Genomic DNA, 19342 nt, shown 5'->3' with positions numbered 1-19342 from the left:
ACCCCTCAAAAAAACGCCGCTCCCCGGAGGTTTGGGATGCCACCCAACCCATTATCCCAATGCCACCAGCAGGCTACATCCAGTAAGCGCCCAAAGCTCTCCAGAACCAACAGGGGAATTTCCCGTTTTATTCATTTCCATTCTGTCCCCGCCTCCCGACCAAGAGAGATTAGAACACAACCAGATGTGGTAGCAAATGAGGGAAGCAGAGGACTAGTTACCTACAACAACAACTATTGACCTAGAGGGAGAAAGAAACTTGGCTGACTTCTTTGCTTTTATTGATGACCCGAACCAGGACGAGGCTACCACAGTGACTGGTGCCCTCAGCCCGCTTTTCTCCTGGGCCCTGTTGAACACTTTAACGTTGTGCCCCGCGGAATGATAAAAAGTAACTCTAAACGTTCCAGCCTGGCTTCACTTTCCCCTCCTCTCCCTGCTCACAAACACTCGACTGTAACAGGAAAATAGGTCAGTGACTTGCAGAGCAGCTGGTGAGAGTGCTCCTGCTCAGCCCCGGTCCTCAGGCTCCAACAGGTCGGGGAGGGGGAAGGCAAAATATCGCCTAGGAGACCTAAAGCAAGGAACGAGCCCAGTGCAAGCAGCACCCAGACTTGTGCAGTTCCAAACAGGTGACGCCGAGAGGCCAGATGACAGGTTTCCATTCACCACTTGGATTCAGGTCTCTCGCATCTTCATCTCCTGAAGGGTTCTAAGCCCATTTTCACAAAGACCAGAGGGAACCCTGCTAGCTAAAACCCATAGATCCGTGTCATTACCCCTCTTGTTCAGCATTTGCTCCCTCACTCCAGATGGAGCAATGAAATGCACAACTGCTATCTGCAGGAACTTGAGGCTTGGAAGAGAGCTAGATGGTTGTGTCTGTAGGAACTTAAGGCTCGGAAGAGAGCTAGATGGTTGAGACTTAGTCTGGACGGGACGGAGACCACATTGGAGGAGACAAAGTTGGCAGAACTTAAAGCAGCACTCAATTCAGGAAGTGTGACTGCCGTTTACAAGAGAGTCAAGGTGGGGGAGGTAACATCTAGACCCCTGTGCAGATACAAAATTTGTATCCGCATCCAATCTGCAATCCGCAAAACATGGTCCGCAGCTATCCAGCGGATTTCCACAGATTTGCAGGGCTCTCGTAATATATTTTATTGGACCAACTTCTGTTGGAGAGAGAGACAAGCTTGGTCCAATAAAAGATATTACCTCACCCACTTTTTCTCTCTAACATCCTGGGACTGACACAGCTATGACAACTCTGCATAATTACCAGACATGCATGCAACTTAGGCTAGTTATTAGACTCTGCACTACCCATAAGCTTCCAGGTGCAATTCAAGGTGTTGGTGTTAACACATAAAGCCCCACACCCTCTGGGAGAGGTTTGTGTAGGAGACGCCCATTGCCCTGGGCCATATGGCTGCAGCCAGCAGATACGCTCAAACTGGAGCTCCCTTCTTATGAACTGGAGGGAGCTGCTGATCAGGCATTCTCCATGAGGCTCCCTCAGCTCTCGATCTCACACCTTCTGCTGGTCTTACTGAGCAGGGTTAGTCAACATGACGGGGCGGGGATGGCCACGGCTGTTCCACACAAGAGCTCCCACTACTGGGTCTGACCAGCTGGTGGGAGACACCCCCCCCCCATACCTCCCCCAGTTCTGCTCAGGAGGCCCATGCACGGAGGGAGCAGCTGACCTAGCTGAAGTCACGCAGCAGCTCCAGCAGGGTGAGTAAATAAGTTAGCGCCGAGTGCAAACTCAAAGCGCCACAACCGTGCTCGGGCAAAATCATGTCCAAAAACAGCTTGAAACAGCACTAGTAGGAACAGGACTTCCATGGCCACAGGGAGGGGTGGGGTGCTAGAAGACAGCTCAGCTATGAGGATACATGAGTAGGGGGAAAGGAATGAGAACTGAACTCCTTCCCTCCCCAATCCTTTATGGGGGTGCAAGAGGACAGTGCTGGACTCTTCCCCACTCCTTACTCTGCCCTCACACTTCCCAGCCTTGCCGGGACACCCCAGTTCTCTGAGACGGTTTAAACAACTCATCCGGAGCATTTAAGTCACTTTCCGTGAGCTGTGTTTGTGCCTTCTCGTCTGAGTGAAAGGTTGTTTGCGCCCCTCTGGTCCAGAAAGGGTTAACGGAGCATGCCTGAAGCCTGCCAGATCCCATTCATAAGCACAAACTCCAAGGGAGCGACTGAAATTCCAGGGCTGGGAGAGATTGCTCCAGCTGCCCTTGGAAAGCTGCGGCCGATTCCGCGCAGAGGATATTATGGCCTGCTCAGCGTCCCATGTGTAACCGTCTGAGAGGCTGGAAGGGGAGAGATGAGAAGAAATGGGAAGGGAGCCTGTAGACTTCTGGAATAGCTACTGTACATCCAGCTGTCTGCCTGCCTGCGGAATCCCAAGATCTCCCAGCCCGACAACTGCCCTCCGCAGCAAGAATCAAAAGCATCTCAAACAGCCGGTGAGGATGAAATATCCCAGTCCGCTGATATTGGCTCCAACGGAGCCACCTGCAATAATCCCCTGAGTGATCACAACTATCTTGAATCCACTGACCTTGCTCAACAGGTGACACCTGGAAGCAGCCTCGGTGCTATGGATCTCCAGAGCCCCACCAAAGTCACCTTTAAGGGTCGGGATACGGTAGCAAGAATGGATTTAACTTCCCTGACTTAGCACCAATGACATTGTCACCAGAGCGACACAGCTCCTGGGGAAAGGCTCAGAGTAAGCATGCTGCAGAGAGCTTCCTCTGAACCTAGGGCAGAGATAAGCAACGCCCAGAGCAGCAAGGGAAGCCTGAGCCTTGTCTACATGAGGAGGGTATAGTCATAGTGGTATAGTTGGACCCGCAAAACCTTCTAGCACGAGCACCGTTGTGCCGGTGTAAAAGGGTTTATACTGGTACAGCTGATCAATTATGTTGGTTCCTCTAACTGGTGTAAGCACAGTTATAATGGCATAATAGTGTCTACACCAGGGTTTCTACTGACCTATCTGTGGCAGTAAAATAAATCACGTCCCTAACCAACATAGATCCAAGTGTGGACCAGGTCCTAGACTACACTAGAGAAGATTTGTTGGCATAGCTGCACCAGCATAGCTATATGGCCCCAGTGTCGCATCTGAGGCCGGAAGGGGTGGAGGGGAGAGGAGCAGAAAAAGGTTATACCAATATACCTATCCCGACAAATCCTCCTAGTGTAGGTACCACCTATACTGGTAAAAGCATGCTACAGATGGTTTAGCTTCTACCGATTCCCTGAATGAAGTAAGCTACAAGAGCCAAAGCACTTTTATGCCAGTATAAACTGTGTCTACACTAAGGCTTTGGCTGGTGCAGAAACGCTGTATAAAAAAAAAAAAATCATTTCACTAACTGCACTGGCACAAGATTCTGACACCGACCTGGCCTGCGGGTCTTGCAGACAGAGGAGGAAGCAGCAGAACCAGCTTGAGAAGGAGGGTGGAGAAGTGAAAGAAAAGGAGACTCGCCTCTGGGGCGGAGGGGGGAGCATGAGCCTGTGAACAGACCTGGACTGGGACTCAGGAAATCTGGATTCTAGTCCCAGCTCTGTCACGGACCCTGCGCAAGTCACTTCCCTGTCTGGGCTTCTGCATTTGCCCTCTATGAAAGAGGGCAAGCAATACTGATATCACTTCCCTTCCTTTGTAAAAAACCCCTTTCAGGTCTGTGGCTGAAGGAAAAAACTCTCTCTTCTCACTTGCACCTGGTTCAGGCTCTAGGTAGTGGGGAAGGGAGGCTTGCTGAGTTTGGGAGAGGTTAGTAGAAGCTCAGATGGGGAGGGGGACGGGGTAGGGCAGAATAGGGCAAACCCAGCCCTGGGGAGGAGGGAAGAGACAGAGGGATGGAGAGAGAAGTAGCTCAGAACAGAGAGGCTCTCTCAGGCTCTGCTCTTGGCCCCAGTGCAGTGACCGCCAGTATAAAACCGTCCTGCCCCACAGGCCTTTGCACTTTGCTGTGTGCGAAGAATTTGGGAAGGAGACCGTTTGGTCGCAGCCACACTCAGGCCCTGCCAAGGCAGAGCAGATTGTGCTGCTAACAGACAGCCCATGGAACTCCAGTCCGCTAACCCCACAAACCCACCGTACCACAGCCAAAGCGGGCCACAAATCATCAGCCCACAGGAGACGGAGCAGGGCCACGGCTAGTATTTCCTCATTTCGTCTTCCCTGGTCTCACTCCTGTCACAGACACACAGGCAGCAAAGGAACAAGCCAGGACGAGAACTTCTTAAATATTCATTAGAGAGTCATTCAATATGCCACTAAACTTACCATCTAGCCCCTTAGGTTCACTAATGAGAGAACTCCAGACAAACAGGAGGAAAGCGGTAGAGACGCGAGGTGAGAAGCAAAGGCAGTGGAAGGGGGAATCGATGCAGGAAGGTGCTCACCCAAGGGGCCCAGCATGCTTTACCAACATTGCTGACACATGCGACATAACCCTCGCAGGTGGAAATTCGACCCATTTTGTAGATGGGGAAACTGAGGCAGAGACAGGTGCTGTGACTTGCTCAAGATCATACAGCCAGTCAGTGGCAGAGCTGGCACAACCCAGGGGTCCCCTGCTGTTCACTTTAAGCGCCAGCATCTCTCTCCATTGTGCAATGCAGCACATTGATACATTCCAGTGACCCTGAACTTTGCTTGCAGTGTCAGAGGGGCAGGAAGTGCCAACGGGAATAAAGCTCCACAAGGTATATTTCACAGGTGCCAAGCTGCCCCAGAAAGTGGAGGAGCAGAGAGGTGTGCAAGAAAGCCCCCTTGTAGGCATGGCCAGACCCTGAAGGTCTCTAGCAGGGCATTCTAAGTTCATTGGAGGGAAACAGAATCAACTAGGAAATGGAAAAACAGCTACATTTCATACACAGAAAAAATTAATTATGCCTCCTAAGTGACACAGCCCAGCAGCCCAGAATGAGCTGATCAGGGTCTCTGACAAGCAGAGGAAATTACAGGGCAGATATGAACTCAAGGGACTGTATAAAACCCATATAAAATCCTCGCTCATTAGGACACAGAAAAAAACAGAAGCTAGCCTCACCCCAAAACCCACATCCCCTGCACGTGCTGCCAACTCACTCATGTCCCCACAGCTCGTGTCCACAGATCCAAGCTCTCCATCCCCAAGGTCAGAGCCCACCACAGTTCTGTGTCTACCTGCATCTCTGCACTAGTTTTCTCCCATCTGCCCTCTCTTCTGCTTCCTCAGTCTCCCCTTCTACCACTCTCGGCTTCACACCTTCTAGCCCTTATGCTTGGAACAGCCGCTCACTTATCATCTGCCAAACTTCCCCCTTTCTCCTTCAAATCCAGCTTAAAACCCTTCTGCCCAGAAGTCCTTTTCCCCTTGCTCCTCTCTCCACACCCTTCCTACCTATAGTTAGCTAAAAGAAAAGGAGGACTTGTGGCACTTCGTTAGTCTCTAAGGTGCCACAAGTCCTCCTTTTCTTTTTGCGGATACAGATTAACACGGCTGCTACTCTGAAACCTATAGCTAGCTAGTGGCCAATTAAGCTTAGACTGAAACTTCTTTGGGACAGGGAACAGGCCTAACTTCACATTTTGCAGAGTGCCTTGTAAGTCTGCAGAAAGATGTAACCTATGCCAGGAATCCAAAGGCTGGAAGGAATTCACATACAAAAAACAACAAACTTTTATTAAAGTGGAGTGGAAGTTCCCAGTTGATTAACACAAACATTTGCCCTGCTCAGCAAGTGCTCAATGGGTGCCTGATGGAGAGAGAACAGTCTCCCTAGGTCTTTCTCTTTAGGGGTTTCTTTCTTTATGGGTTCAGCCTTTAGAACTGCTCTGAATGCTGGCAACAATCCTAGCCCACCAGACAAGCAAGGACAACTCTAGGAGTCAGAGCAGCAGTCTTTCAGCAATGCCCATAGACAATCATCTGGAACCAAAGAGAGCTCAGGGTCAGTTCCTAAAAAACCCAGTGAATTCAGTAAGCCCAGCTCCCCAAGATCAAAGGATAATGTTTTTGCAGGTAGAATGATTCAGAAGGAGAGAGATGAAGGGATACAAATCTGAGGCCTAGCGCAGACGTTGCTATGTATCCTCCCTATTCCAGAGCCAAATGTGCACCATGTGGGCTGGAGTTGACATGATCCCATCAGGACAGAGACATCAGTTAGCTCTGCCCAAACACCCACCGCAATGTGCACTGTTTATAGGAGAGGTACAGTACTGAACAATGACTGCTCCCAAGGAGCTCCCCCCAACCCACCTTCAGCAGGTGCAAACCAGGAAGAATTCCCACAAGAGGTCTCATAACCCCTATATTAGAAAAGCCAAGCCTTCTAGCATCAGCATCTGTAGTTCCAGAGACAATGGAGAACACGTGGACTGTGTGTTCCCCAGAACTATCCCCCCCCACCCCAAAAAGAACAGCTCGGATGTCCCAGTAACCTGGCACTTGCAATAAGTAATAAGGCAGTATTACTATTTAGCACTTTTCAATCCAAACAGCTGCCTTGCTCTGAGAGGTAGCGAAGTTTTATGCCCACTTTACAGATGGGGAAACCGAGGCTCTCAAGACCACACAGTGACAGAACTCCGACTAGAACCCAGGCATCCTGACTCTTAATGCCTCGCTCAGACCACATGCATCTCCTACGCTATGTGCTGCCACGTTGAGGACAGCAGTTTACAAAAAAAGTCTCATGCTCCCTGAACTGCTGGCCATGCAGAGTGAGCTCAGCTCCCTGCAGAGAATGAAAGCCTGGTACTGCTGCACTGGTGACCCCCTTCTTGCTGAATGGGAAGTGACCGAGTGGGGTCCAGAGAAAGCCACCCTGAGGCCTTTAGGCTGGAGTATGTTATGGAGTGAAAATGCTGCTGACACACAGGCCCATGGGCTCTGCAACAGTAGGAGCAGGTGGCAATCACTGAGGAAGCTGATATTCCCTCTGCAGGCAGGAAAGAGCCTGCTCTGCCTCTCACCACACCCTCCAGATCCCACTGACAGCTCAGGAACGGGGCAGCTGATGCACCCCGCACCACCTCCCCGCTGAATAATCACACAGGACAAAAGCAGCAGTGGCTGGTGCAATTTTGCTGCAGGTGGGAAAGGCACGAACAACCTGTTGCTGGTAGGAAAGAAGCTGGTTTTCTCTGGCCAGCCTGCGCGTCTCACAATGCCTCACGTTTAGGTCACTGTACAGCGTAGCTTTTCTAAGGCTCTCAGCCCAAGACACCTTCAAGAGGGCTCTTCACAAGCGCCAAACTCAGCAGGATAGGCTGTAACCAGTCCTGGTAATTACAGCTCCCGCTGCCACCCCCACCCTGTTCCGCTCCCAGCAAGTCTCCTTCCTCCACCCCAAGGTGTGCAACGTACACTATCATTACACCAACCGCTGCTTCTCTTTACCGAGCACCCCGCCCTGACCGGCAGCCAGCGATTGCCTCACCAGCCTTGGAAAGCTCAGCTGGCATATGACAGGATCCGCTCCCCGCTGCAGAACTTCATGAGGCAGCCCCGTGCCAAATGAAGCAAACAAAGTGCACTGCGGAGAGGAGCCTGAGAGGCTGTTAGAAATGTTTAGAGGCAGAGCAGACAGACCGAGACAGGGATGAGCAGAGGGGTTCGTCTGATATTAAATGAAAGGAGACAGGTCCCCAGCGAGCATGTCCAGGAAAAGCACACATCTTGTGCACCACAGTCCACTGGGGCAGCCAAGAAACACTGCCCAGGTAATGCCCAGGGCAGGCAGACACACCCCTCGCCCCGATGAGACAGTTACAAGCAATCCTGAGGGGAGCACCGGCTGCAGAAAAGGCTTTGTTAATCCCATCCCTACACTGAAGCATACCCCAGGTGCTGCTTTCACGTGTGTTTCCTGGGGAATATTAACCAGGATGCTAGAAAGACAGACAGACAGAAAAAGAAAGTCTAAGCTTTATTTCAGAAAATCACTGGACTCAGTATTGGAACATTTGCAACGGACCAGGAACAAGCAATTAATTCCCTGTAATCATCCTCTGTCAAAGACATTTGACTGATGGAAAACAAAGCCAGGCCAATCACTAATCTTCCCCCACAGAGCTGGGCACCATCGCCCTGTGCACCTCCCTCACCCCACCCCACCCCACCCCACCCCAAGCCTGGCATTCACAGAATACATCTACATGGGGATTCATCTTCCTCCTGGAACAGAGGCCTGTATTATCCAGCTTCCTCGATTCTCCGCATGACAACATCCCCAGCAACCCTTGCGCCAGCACCTGCTTTGCTAAGAGGGCCCTAAATGGCTGTAAGGGGAATTGCCCAGTTCAGGTTAAACCGGCACCACATTGTAGTCACAAGGTAATTTATTACAGCACTAGGTTCAATGGTTTAACCTCCGGCAGGACCCAGCAACTCTGAGGCTCCTTTCAAGTGAAAGCTCCGAAGAACCACCTAGTTTCCCGGAGAAGGGCAGTAATGATTTACTGAAGGTCTCTTACAATCCATGTGTTATTCTCCTTCCACATTCTTTACTTGTTGCTTTGTCTCTTTAACCCACTCTCCCTCCACCTCCCTTTAAAGCCCCCCCCCCCCCACCTTGCTCTCAGACAGGTGGGACTTGAAAATTGAAGGCCCTGGCATGTATAACAGACACAGAACATCTCAATAACATTTCAGCCTCGCTAGTTTAACTCTACTCAGAAAGGTGGGTGGAGAGAGCAGAGCGTCCCTAAAAGTTGCAGCCAAACAGCTATGGGCAACGAATGACGCGATCCCAACAGACACGCTGCTTTTTGAGGAAGTTACTCGATTCTTCTTAAGCAACCCGAGTTGCTCAAATCAGTGTTGGTACCGTGATTTGCCAGCCATCCTGATTGCTGCTTTCAGGGACTTAAGCTGCTGCCTTGTTCCTAGAGAATGGTTCGTTGCTGAGGGACTCATCATTCCCTTTGCCACAATGCACTGCTTAGAGTGAAACCTTCCCTCACTTCCAATAAGCAACCCGCTTGCCATATCCCCCAGGATTTCCAATCCAATTTTGTCCAGTCTTTACTCAAGACCACTTCACCCTTCCTCCTCCCCCCAAGTTCTCATGGGTAGCTGCTTACGACGGACTTCGCTGTAACCTGCCAAAGCCAACAGGAAAGACCATGTTCGATGACCTCACTGCAGTCAGACACACCTGCTCCAGTTTGTAAATCTTTCAGCACTCAAAACCTGGGAATGCAAGTCGTGGCTCAGGTGCTCTGGTATGCAGCTCCGGCTGAGCTCAGAGGTGGGGTGTGTGAATCCCAACCCTATTGCCTCACAACACATTCAGAGGCACTAATCAGCCGGAGCAGAATTGAGACGCACAGCAGATTAGCTTGCAGACCTGGGAGAAAGAGTTTGAAAAGGGGGTTGCACCTAAGGGATGGAGCACGTCATCTTTCGGCAGGTGCCAAAGGAAAAATGAGGGACAAGCTTCAGAGGACCAGTCATGCATGGACAGAGGGGATTTTACTGGGGCTGCCAAGGAGCATTATATTAACCCCAGCAACCAGAAAGTTGCTTACTGCATCGAGTATATTTTTTTTTGGCTGCAATTTCCTCCCCTAATCCTGCACTCCTGTCCCTGGCCCATGCTTGCCTGCGCTCTATAACACAGCAGCTTGCGCTCGTGTTGGCAGGGGAACACTGCCCCATACCAGGAACCCAGCTGGGCGGCAGCAGAGACCCACTCAGGTGCACGCTGCCACTCACCAGGGTAATCAGATACCCTCATGACCCTGGAGAGAGAATCCAAAAACCTCCTCAGAACAGGGGAGGCCGCCAAAGCTTTCACAACACTGGGGGTGCAACAGGGCTAATGCCTCTTTCCAAAGAGCCCTGTTCATGAAACCCGCTGGGATTCCTCTGGACAAAAATTATGCCGGCCACAGTAAGTGGAACTGGTTTAACAGAGTCCCATCCCTCTTCCTTTTAACACCATTGTTCTCACACTGACCTCTGTTAAGGCCAGCACTGGTGCCTGCTCAGATTTTGCAGTGTGCCAATGTTTACGGCAAAACTGGGATGAGCCTCCTTAAACTGCATCCCACACAGAGAAGAGAGGTCTCAGAGTTCTACTCCATGTGCTCCTGAGACGGCTGCGGATGGAAACTGAAATCTCCTGCTGCAGCCACAAACTGGAGTTATCCATTTTAGATATTTATACAGCACCTATCACTGTGGTATCAAAACAATCGAGTTATACGCACTTGCAGGAGTCAACAAAGAGATTCTTTTCATGCTCGCCTCTTAAGAGAGGCTGGAGTGATTTCTTCATCATGTTGGCTTGTCTTGGTATCTCCAGGGCAGCCTAAACAGAGCTGATCAAATGTGACTAGCTTGTGAGGAGAATGGTCAGAAACTAGCAGATCTGAGGCATCAAAGATCATCCCACACTTCAGGGTAGTGTGGAGAAGAGGAAAGGCCCAGATGAGAAGTCACACACACATACCCCTTTTTAGGTGGTGTAGCACTGTGACAAAACTCAACAGGACAAGCCATTTCTAAACACTTTGGTTGCCAGCAATCTATTAAATCAGCCATTGAAGAGAGATCAAAGATTTTCTGAATCACCTACTGGCAACGCACCTTCCACTCCCAGCATGAGTCATGCCACGTCTATCTGCCTCAGAATCTAAACCTACTGTCTGAGCAAAGGGAGGCAAACAGGTTCACCATGACCACTGTGAAGGCACCTGATACGAAGACCGAACACACAGACATGACGTGAGTCAGTGGGTCTCAGTCCAGCTTCTAGAGGACACACTAACCACCTCAACTGGCAGCAATCGGACTGAACAGGTCCTGGAGAGTGGACACTGCTTTGGCCCCCTCAAGGTGATCTCTGCAGATCAGGGTTGAGACACCTGGATGAGGCAATGTGAAAGTAACCAACTCCCACTACTGCCCAGAATTGTACCAGTTCTGTGGCTAAAGCCAGACCTGCAGGCGTTAGGGCTGATAATCTGGCACTTTTCACCAGGCCTAAATATATTTTCTCTCTCTCACACACACACACACATACTCACACACAGTAAAAAGAGCAATAGGAGAAACTGTGTCTAGAGACATCAGAACTCAGGGGACGTGATTCCCCCTTAGACAGGTGGTCATTATACTGGGAAGGCAGCAGGAACCTGGGGAGGCAAGGCAGGGTGGATCCCCGTCACGAGAACAAACCACAACAGTTATTGCCTTGCCCAAAACAAACAAGAGTAAAACAGCGTCTTCCATAGACACCTCAAGTTCCATCCTGAGTAAAAATAAAAGCCGCACATAGGCTCACACCCCAGCACAAGTTGCTGTGACCCCTGATTCAAACAGCCTGGGCAACACAGCCATACCAGGGTCACACAAAATCTCAAAGCCACTGCATCCTTCTGAAGTCCCTCAGTCCGCTGCCCCTCCATGCTGGAACATAGTCACTCGCGTAATTCTGGGCTGCAGGCGGATACCAAGGCCAACAGGAGGGGTGGATTTAAAGGAAGGGGCTAGACAATTTTGTGACCCACGCACAGCACTGCACAACTGTCTGCTCTACCTAAGGAGATAGGTCTTTCTCTGGAGCACCAGGCAGTGCTTGCTACTGGGGGACAGGGTACTGGACTCGAGGAGGCAAGGTCTGATCTGTTATAGCAAATCCCATACCACGGTTACTGTCGGGAAAGCATGGCTGACCCTACACCTATTGGGGTAGGGGCATGCAATACAGCTGCTGCAACTGTTCCTGCAGGAGAGAGGCGCATTCAAAACAGGGTCTCAAAAAAAGGTGGGGGAAGGGGGAGAGATTTCAGCTCAGTCTTCAACACTCAGCAGCTGGGAAAACCACCACTTCCCATCCAGGAGAGGGGAGCCATTGCCACATGGCCAGCCCACTCCTGCAGGCTCCAAAGAATACTCACAACCAAGACAGTCCTTTCATCACCAGGAAGGGACTGTGTTGATCTTTGCAGGACAAAATAATCACTACTACAGCTATTCCAAAGTCAGGAGACGGGCTGCCCTCCCCCTAGTCCAGACTGGAGGAGCTGAGTGACCTATTCACCTCTGCAGAGAGGCATCAAAATCCAAATGCCCTGGTCCTGCAGTGTCAAGGCAAGACCCCAGCACAGGGTTCTCTCTCTCATAGCTGTTTTATGGGTGTCAAGAGGAAGAGAGGGCCAACTACAGAGTAGGGCAGCAGCCCATTGGAAAGAACGCTCAAGCACCAGGAGAGAGGTAGGCTGAGGCTAAGGGCCTTAGGCATTGCTCAGTGTCTATAAAACATATGTATTGTTCCTCCAGTATCAGCCAGCGCAATCCCTTCCCCAGGGAGGCAGTACCGGGCATTGCAGCCCCTAATGTTGAAGGGTCCTTACTGGAACAATCTGCCTCCCCTTGGAGGGATCCCCACGTCAAAGGGGGACTGCCACTGCCCGACAAAGCAGCCAGGGAGGAGGGAGGTTAGGCGACTGAGGTGACCATGTCATCACCTCTCATACCAGTCCAAACAGCTGTAATTAAAGCATCAACGCACTGCGGGCAAAGATCAGCCTCACTGACCTTCCTAGCAGAGGGCATTCCAGAGCTCCTTCCAGTCGATGGCAGAGCAGTTCTTGATGCTACAGAGCCGCCCGGGGTAACTGGGAGCAATGCAAGTGAAAAACCAATGTACGCCTGCCACAGAACAGAGACCACACAGCATCGAATAAACCATGGAAAGAAATGGCCTCCCTGGGAACAGAGGGCTAGGAACCTCCAAATGCTAATCCTGACTCCAACACAGATCCATTCTGTGGGCCTTGGGCAAGTCACTTGCCCCGTCTGCCTCAGTTTCCCCATCTGTAAAGTGGGGCTAATGATAGTTACCACCAAGGTACGATTTAGTGGAGATTAATTAGCTAATATTTAAAATGCTTGGAACAGGAAAAGCACCGTATACATGCTAATGACGTTTAATGCTATGTGGTACAAGGTATGCAATAACATGAATCATGACTCTCTGGGCCAACCTGGGACTGTAACTAACGGTTTTGCATTTGCAGCACTTTTCCTCACAATGCAACACTTCTCTTCATTTCTTCAAACATCTAACTGAGAGTTAAGCACGGGAACAGGTGACCGAGGGAGGTTGTGGAATCTCTGTCCCTGAAGGTTGTTAAGCATGGGTTTACTCCTAAGGGCATTCTATGCCAAAAAATAAAAAATTCTGTGCCAAAATATCAAAAAATTCTGCGCAAAATATTGTAAAATTCTGCAAGTTTTATTTGTCAATAAATAAATGCAGAGGCTCCAGCATGGCAGTGCATGACCGTGGGAGATCACCCTGCAGCCTACCCATCTTGGGGACATGGACTCAGTGGTGAGGCTGCACCTGACCCTGACTCTGCATAAGGTCTGGGCCTGCCCCAGAAACACCCTGGGGTCCTGCCCCTCTGTGCCAGGTGCATCAGGTGTGGGACAGGCAGGCTCAACCAAACAGGATCCAAGTGTGGAGGGGATCAGTGAGGGGGGATCCAGGAGTGGGACAAGAGGATTCTGTGTGGGACAATCTGGGTGCAGGCAGTTCAGTGGGGAGCCTCGGTGTGGGGGGATCTGGATGCTCAGAGGCTCGTTGTGGGGTTTCCAGTTGCAGGGGCACTGGGACTCTTCAGGGGCTTCCAAGTGAAAGCTGTCAGGGGTCAGTAGAGGGGCCTGGGCGAGGGAGTCTCAGCAGGGGGGTCTGGGTGCTGGGTGAGTGGGGCTTGGTGGGGTGCAGCTAATTGGGGTCAGTGGCATGGGGGTCTGGATGTGGGGGGTCAGGATGGTGCAGGGCTCATCAGAGTGGGGGGTTGAGTGCAGGGAGCTCAATGTGGGGTGGTCTGGGTGCAAGGGTAGGGGTCCGGAGGTAGGGGGTCTGGGCACAGGGGACTCCAGATGCAGGGGTTGAGGTTCAATGGGGTGGGGTTTGGTATGAAGGACAAGGGGGGTTCTGGGTGTATGGGGTGACATCTGGGTATGGGAGATCTGGATGCACGGGGATTGGGCGGATGGGAGCACAGCTGAGGAGCGATGAGGGTTGGAAGCAGAGGATGATGCTGAGCTTCATGCAGCTGGGGGAGGTTTCTGGGAGTGGGACTGACACAGACCCAGCCACTCCTTTCCGAGGGAAGAGGAAGTCCCATCCTCTCCTGCTTCCAGACTAGCTGGGATTAGCAGCTGATCCTGGCTCAGGGTAGGAGCCACAGTCTGGGATGTCCCCAGCCCTACAGTGATTTACCTCTCCACCAGCTGCCTGAAACTATGTACCTGTGCAGCTAGGGAGTGGTGCGTGACTGCTCTTGCAAATTACCTGTCAGAAAGTCATTTTTCTGCGGGGAAGCAAAGAAATCTGCAGGGGACATGAATTCTGCACACATGCAGTGGTGCAGAATTCCCCCAGGAGTATGGGTTAGACATCTGTTAGAGGTGGTCTAGGTATACCTAATCTTGTCTCAGTGTGAGGATAATGGACTATAGGACCTCTTGAGATCCCTTCCAACCTTACATTTCTATGATACCAAAATGTTATCATGGAATCCAAGTCTCATCTCCTCCTTCCAACATGACTCTGATTTTGAATCAGAACACAGAACCCACTCTGCTCTGCACTCGTACATTTGTGTGGCATTACCTCGAATAGCTCATTGCTGGCTGGTCTCCGCAGACACTGCCTAGCACACGTGCATAATATTTTATTATTCATCAGCAGAAAGTTGGCCAAAACTTCCCTTTTCTCTGGAAGCTACCTCTCTGGTTTTCTATGCCACTTCAGAGTCATGGCATCAGCATCCAAAGGGAGTAACTCAGGGACAAAGAGCTACCTAACTACTACATCTCTCAATGCCTTGGCTCAGGGGTGTGACACGTGGAGCTCTGTAAAGCCGCTCAGAGCTGCTTTCATCATTATCACGGACACATGGCCTGCAGAAGCTACATGGCCCAGCATGTGGTGCTCCATCTTGATGTGGGTAGCCAAGCAATGAGACAAAGGTGGCTGAAATCTGCCCTACTCTGTGCATATTAGGTGTGGTCCTGGGGCTCCTGAGAAATCGCCCATACAGTTCTCAGTTGGACAACGTATTGGCACCTCTGGGTTAGGCAAGTCACACACCCCTCAGTATCCTGTGGAATTTTAACTGGTGTGAGTCTAGGGGCTTTTGTTCTCAATTATGGCCACCCTCGGCTATTCCTCAGGTAGCCGAGACCTTTGGGACCATTCTAGTAGAGGGTGACTGGCTTCAAAAGTGCAGCTCTGAATTCAGAGCCCTGGGATGCCAGCACACAAGAGGACTAAGGCAATGGGAACAGCTTGGTACCACACACAACACAGCAGGGTGGAACTTGGGCCTTGTCATTATCTGCCAGTCATTTCCCCTCCTTAACACTCCCACCAGTCATGCTGCAGGCTAACCACCCTTGCCGATTAGTCATCAGAATGCCTTCAGTTCACACCTCCGCTCAGTCAAACATTTCCCCCACTACTGTATGGACATCACCACCCACGGCAGACCAGGAATCAAACAGAAGCAGGTTAAAGCGGTGCAGGCCACTGACCCAGCATGGCTTTGACTCGACTGACTCGACACGCAGCACAAATCACGTCACCTTCCATCAGCCGTGCTCACAGACTAACGCCTTGTTGTGTAAACTAGATTTTTAGCCACTGGTACAAACCCCTAGCGAAAAAGTATTGCATACTGAAGTAGCATAGTTACGAGGGAAGCAAAAACCCAGTGCCAACAATGTCTAGATCTGTCCATCTGAGCTCTTTTCATCAGTCTACAATGAAAGGCATGAAAAGTAACAGATCACAGAAACTGCGCTCTGATGGACCCAAACTACCCAGATAAAGGCAAGGTTTGTAAATGGGACAAAAGCACCTGAAACATCCGTCCCAGGGAAGGTACACGCACATAGGGACCCTTTGTACTCCAGATCTCACTGCACCCAGACCTGCCCAGTCTTGCTCCTTGAATGGAAGGTGCTGTGGTTGAGATTAATTTTAATAGCAGTTTTTAAAGTACCTCACTGTTATTATGAAAGATTTCTCCGAGTGATTCAACCAGGCATTTACATTCTCACGCAGGCTGTCAACTTGAACAACGTCAGGTGTCCTTCCTCCCTGCCCTCCAAAGAGAAGGATCACTGCCACTGAACCATGGGGTCAATTGCACCCAGACAAAACGAAAGCCCAGAGGGGTCAGAGCCTGTTCATTGACTCTGTGGAACTATAATCTCATCAGCTGCTCCACCCTGCAGGCCAGATGACACACGACAACCTCAAATATGCTCTAGAATCATCCACTCTCAAACATTCACGTTCTCAATTCACATTTCACCGAGAATTCGCCACTGGAGGAAGGGGCTAGTGGAAAACTGGTTCTGGACAGGAGAAGCTGAACTGTTTATCACAAAATGTGGGGGGGAGGGGAGAATGAATGGAAAGAAGTGAGAGAACAGGCCCTATGACTCTCCAGGGAGAATGTAACGTTCTCTTGCCCAGCCCCCACAGCCAAGCAATGAATGCCATGCTGAAAAAAGGCCATTTTACAGTTTAAACATTAATTTCCCTTCATTGAGCAGGCATCGTAAACAGGTTTATTCCCACATGGAATCGGTCACTTTCTACACTGACAATTCCTGCCGAGGTAGCTATTGGCTTTCATTAGCCAGCAAGCCAACCACACTAGCCTAAGTGGGGCTTTCATCTTTGCCAGGAAAGTCTCAAATGTCCACTAAATAGAGCAATTTACAGTTTGAGCATGAAAGCTAACTAATGGGGTGGGGGTGAGCAATTGCCCATCCCTGGATTATCAACCTTCACTAGTAGGTCTGAGTCAGACTAGAGCAGGCAAAGGTAGCCTTGTGATTTTACTTTCCTTTTGCAACATAATAGTCTGTACAAAGTGGTATGGATTTATTCAACTTAAAGTCAAGACTCTGTGGTTCTAGTCCCAGATCTGCCACTGGCTCTCTGCAACACTGAACAAGTTATCTGGGCCTCAGTTTCTCTACCTAACAAGCAGTTTACTGCATTTACCTCACTGCGGTTACAGGGGTTAACTAATGAATACGTGCGATGCACTGAAATCTTCAGATTCCATTATTAGACACCTTTCTGGGAGGATACTCCCAGACGCTGTACAAGGCTTTTATTCCCAGAGCCCTGTTAAGCATAGACACTGGAGCTGTGTTTTCCTCACCTCTGGAATTTCTGAATGGCACCCCTTGAATCAGAGGACTGGAGAATCAATTATATCCCAGTCTCAGCATGCAAAGAGGAAACGGAAGCATATGCTGTTAGTGCCTGGCTCCTTTGGACAGGACAGTCCCCGTTTCAAGAGACTTGGCTGCAAAACTTACAAAACAGAAACACTGTGATAGGAGCCCTGTGGGGCAGAAATCTGGGCTCACAGACAAGTCTATCTCTGCGGGGAAAAATAAAAACGCGCACAACAAGGAGGCCGACGATGTACATCAAAACTGCACACTCACTGCCTGTGCCATACACCCCCAGCAGCTGCCTAAAAGATGCAGGCAACGGCTTCAGAAATCCAGGGCCCTCACGTCAGCATCCACACACTCACTAGTGACTGCGTGGGGAGGGAGAACCACCCTCCTTTTAAAGAGACCTTAAACGAAGCTACCTCAGTGACAGCCCCTCTGGGTGGGAAGTAATTTAGGGTTACCGGTGCCACCCCCTCCGGCTAAGCAGAGCATCTTTGCTGGGACTATCCAAGAGTTTATCTCTGATAAACAAACTGACCAAGCCACACAAAGTGAGACCCTGTTTATAACAGTCACCCATAAAGTGTTTATGGCTTTGGATTCCCACAGACAAGCCTCTGGCTGGCTTTGCGCCATCACCACCTCCCAGGAGATGCTCGTGGGAGGTGTGCGAGCCTACAAGAGAAAGGCAGATCGCAAGGGGCCAGCGTCCACCCCCGATGATGCGACTGTGTGCGCAGGGATGAATAATAAAAGGAGAGACAGATCCAGCCAGGGGAGCTGCCCCCCAATGCTCATTACTCCAGTGAGATACGGGGGGGGGGGGGGGACAAACAAGCCGTCCAGGCTAGAGTCCCTGTAGGAGGCAGGGGCCGAGTTGGGAGCTGGGGGCTCCATCCTCCTCCCCCAACCCAGCCTTTGCCCCATTGATCTTCCCAGCTGGGACAGGGCCCGGGGCAACGGGCAGGCTGAGCAGCCGGCGGAAACTGCTACATGGAGCCGTGTCCCCGCAGCGGCGCGCCTGAGCCTGCGGGAGCGGCCGGCCAAGGCTGCGGCAGGCCGGGGCTCCCTCCCCACCCCACCGGGAGGGGGGGAACCGGGCCCGCCCCGGGCTCCGGGCTCAGGCCACTCGCCCGCTGTTTCCCCCAGCCCCGGCTCTCTGGCCCCGGGGCCCCGCCGCCCCCGCTACCTTTGTACCGCTCCAGCACATCCTCGTACGCCTGCACGAACTCCTTCTCCTGGCTGCGGTTGGCCGGCAGCAGCCCGGGCACGTAGCCGGCCATGGCGCTCCCCTGCCGGGCCTCGGCGGCGGGCTGGCTGCGGGCAGGCTCCGTCCCGCTCTCGGCCCGGCTCCGCGCGCTGCAGCGGCCAGGGCCGGTGTCCGCCGCTCGCGTTTCCGCCGCGCCTCTTCCCTCCGCCCGGCCGGCGGCGGCGGCTCCTCCCGCTGTCAGCCGCGGCTCGGCCCCAGCCCCCGGCCCACCCCCGCCGGGCCCGGCCGGCCCGGCCCAGCCGAGCGGCGGCGCCACCTGGCGGCCGGCCGGGGACGTGCGGGGGGCAAGGCCGGGCCAGGGGCAGGAGGGGGCGGCGGAGCTGGGGGTCGGGGGCTGCCCAGGAGATGGGAGCTGGGGGTGCTGCTGATGCTGTGCCCACGGGCCGGGGAAGGACACCAGAGCCGGATCAGAACCCGGGAGCGGAGAGAGGCGCCAGATCCAGATCACACCCGGGGGAGGAGAGAAGCACCAGATCCGGATCAGAACCCGGGAGAGGAGAGAGGCGCCAGATCCGGATCAGAACCCGGGAGCGGAGAGGTACCAGAGCCTGGGAGTTGCAGGTCCAAAACAGTGGGGCCTTGAAAAGGAGAGTGAAGGGGATCGGACCGATGGAAGAGAGAAAGGGATCGGAACCTGAACCTAGGGGGACTCTACTTCTGGAATCAGAAATGGAGATGGAAAAGAACTGGACTGAGATCCAGCCCTTGTCACAAGGGTAAGTACTGGAACTAAGCCCGAACATACAGCACAGACCAGAACCACAGAAGGAACTGCAGCAATATAAAAACAAGAAAAGAACAGAACACAC

The 19342-nt window shown here is 51.9% G+C and overlaps 1 protein-coding gene across 3 annotated transcripts in view; it reads right to left on the bottom strand.

Annotated features, from left to right (window-relative positions):
• The window catches only part of MACF1 (microtubule actin crosslinking factor 1), a 234061-nt gene extending 215434 nt beyond the window's left edge, over positions 1-18627 (bottom strand). The window contains exon 1 of one of the 3 annotated variants that reach the window (XM_077838115.1): positions 18453-18627. In XM_077838115.1, coding sequence (XP_077694241.1) covers positions 18453-18546 — 94 coding nt within the window. In that variant the 5' untranslated portion in view covers positions 18547-18627. The remainder of the gene's footprint in view (positions 1-18452) is intronic. The other 2 variants (XM_077838114.1, XM_077838112.1) reach the window with 2 other exon arrangements.
• Positions 18628-19342: the final 715 nt, after the last annotated feature.

This window comes from Eretmochelys imbricata, chromosome 19 (assembly GCF_965152235.1).
Source record: "Eretmochelys imbricata isolate rEreImb1 chromosome 19, rEreImb1.hap1, whole genome shotgun sequence".
NCBI lineage: Eukaryota > Metazoa > Chordata > Testudines > Cheloniidae > Eretmochelys > Eretmochelys imbricata.
This window is presented reverse-complemented; position numbering and strand designations above follow the sequence as displayed.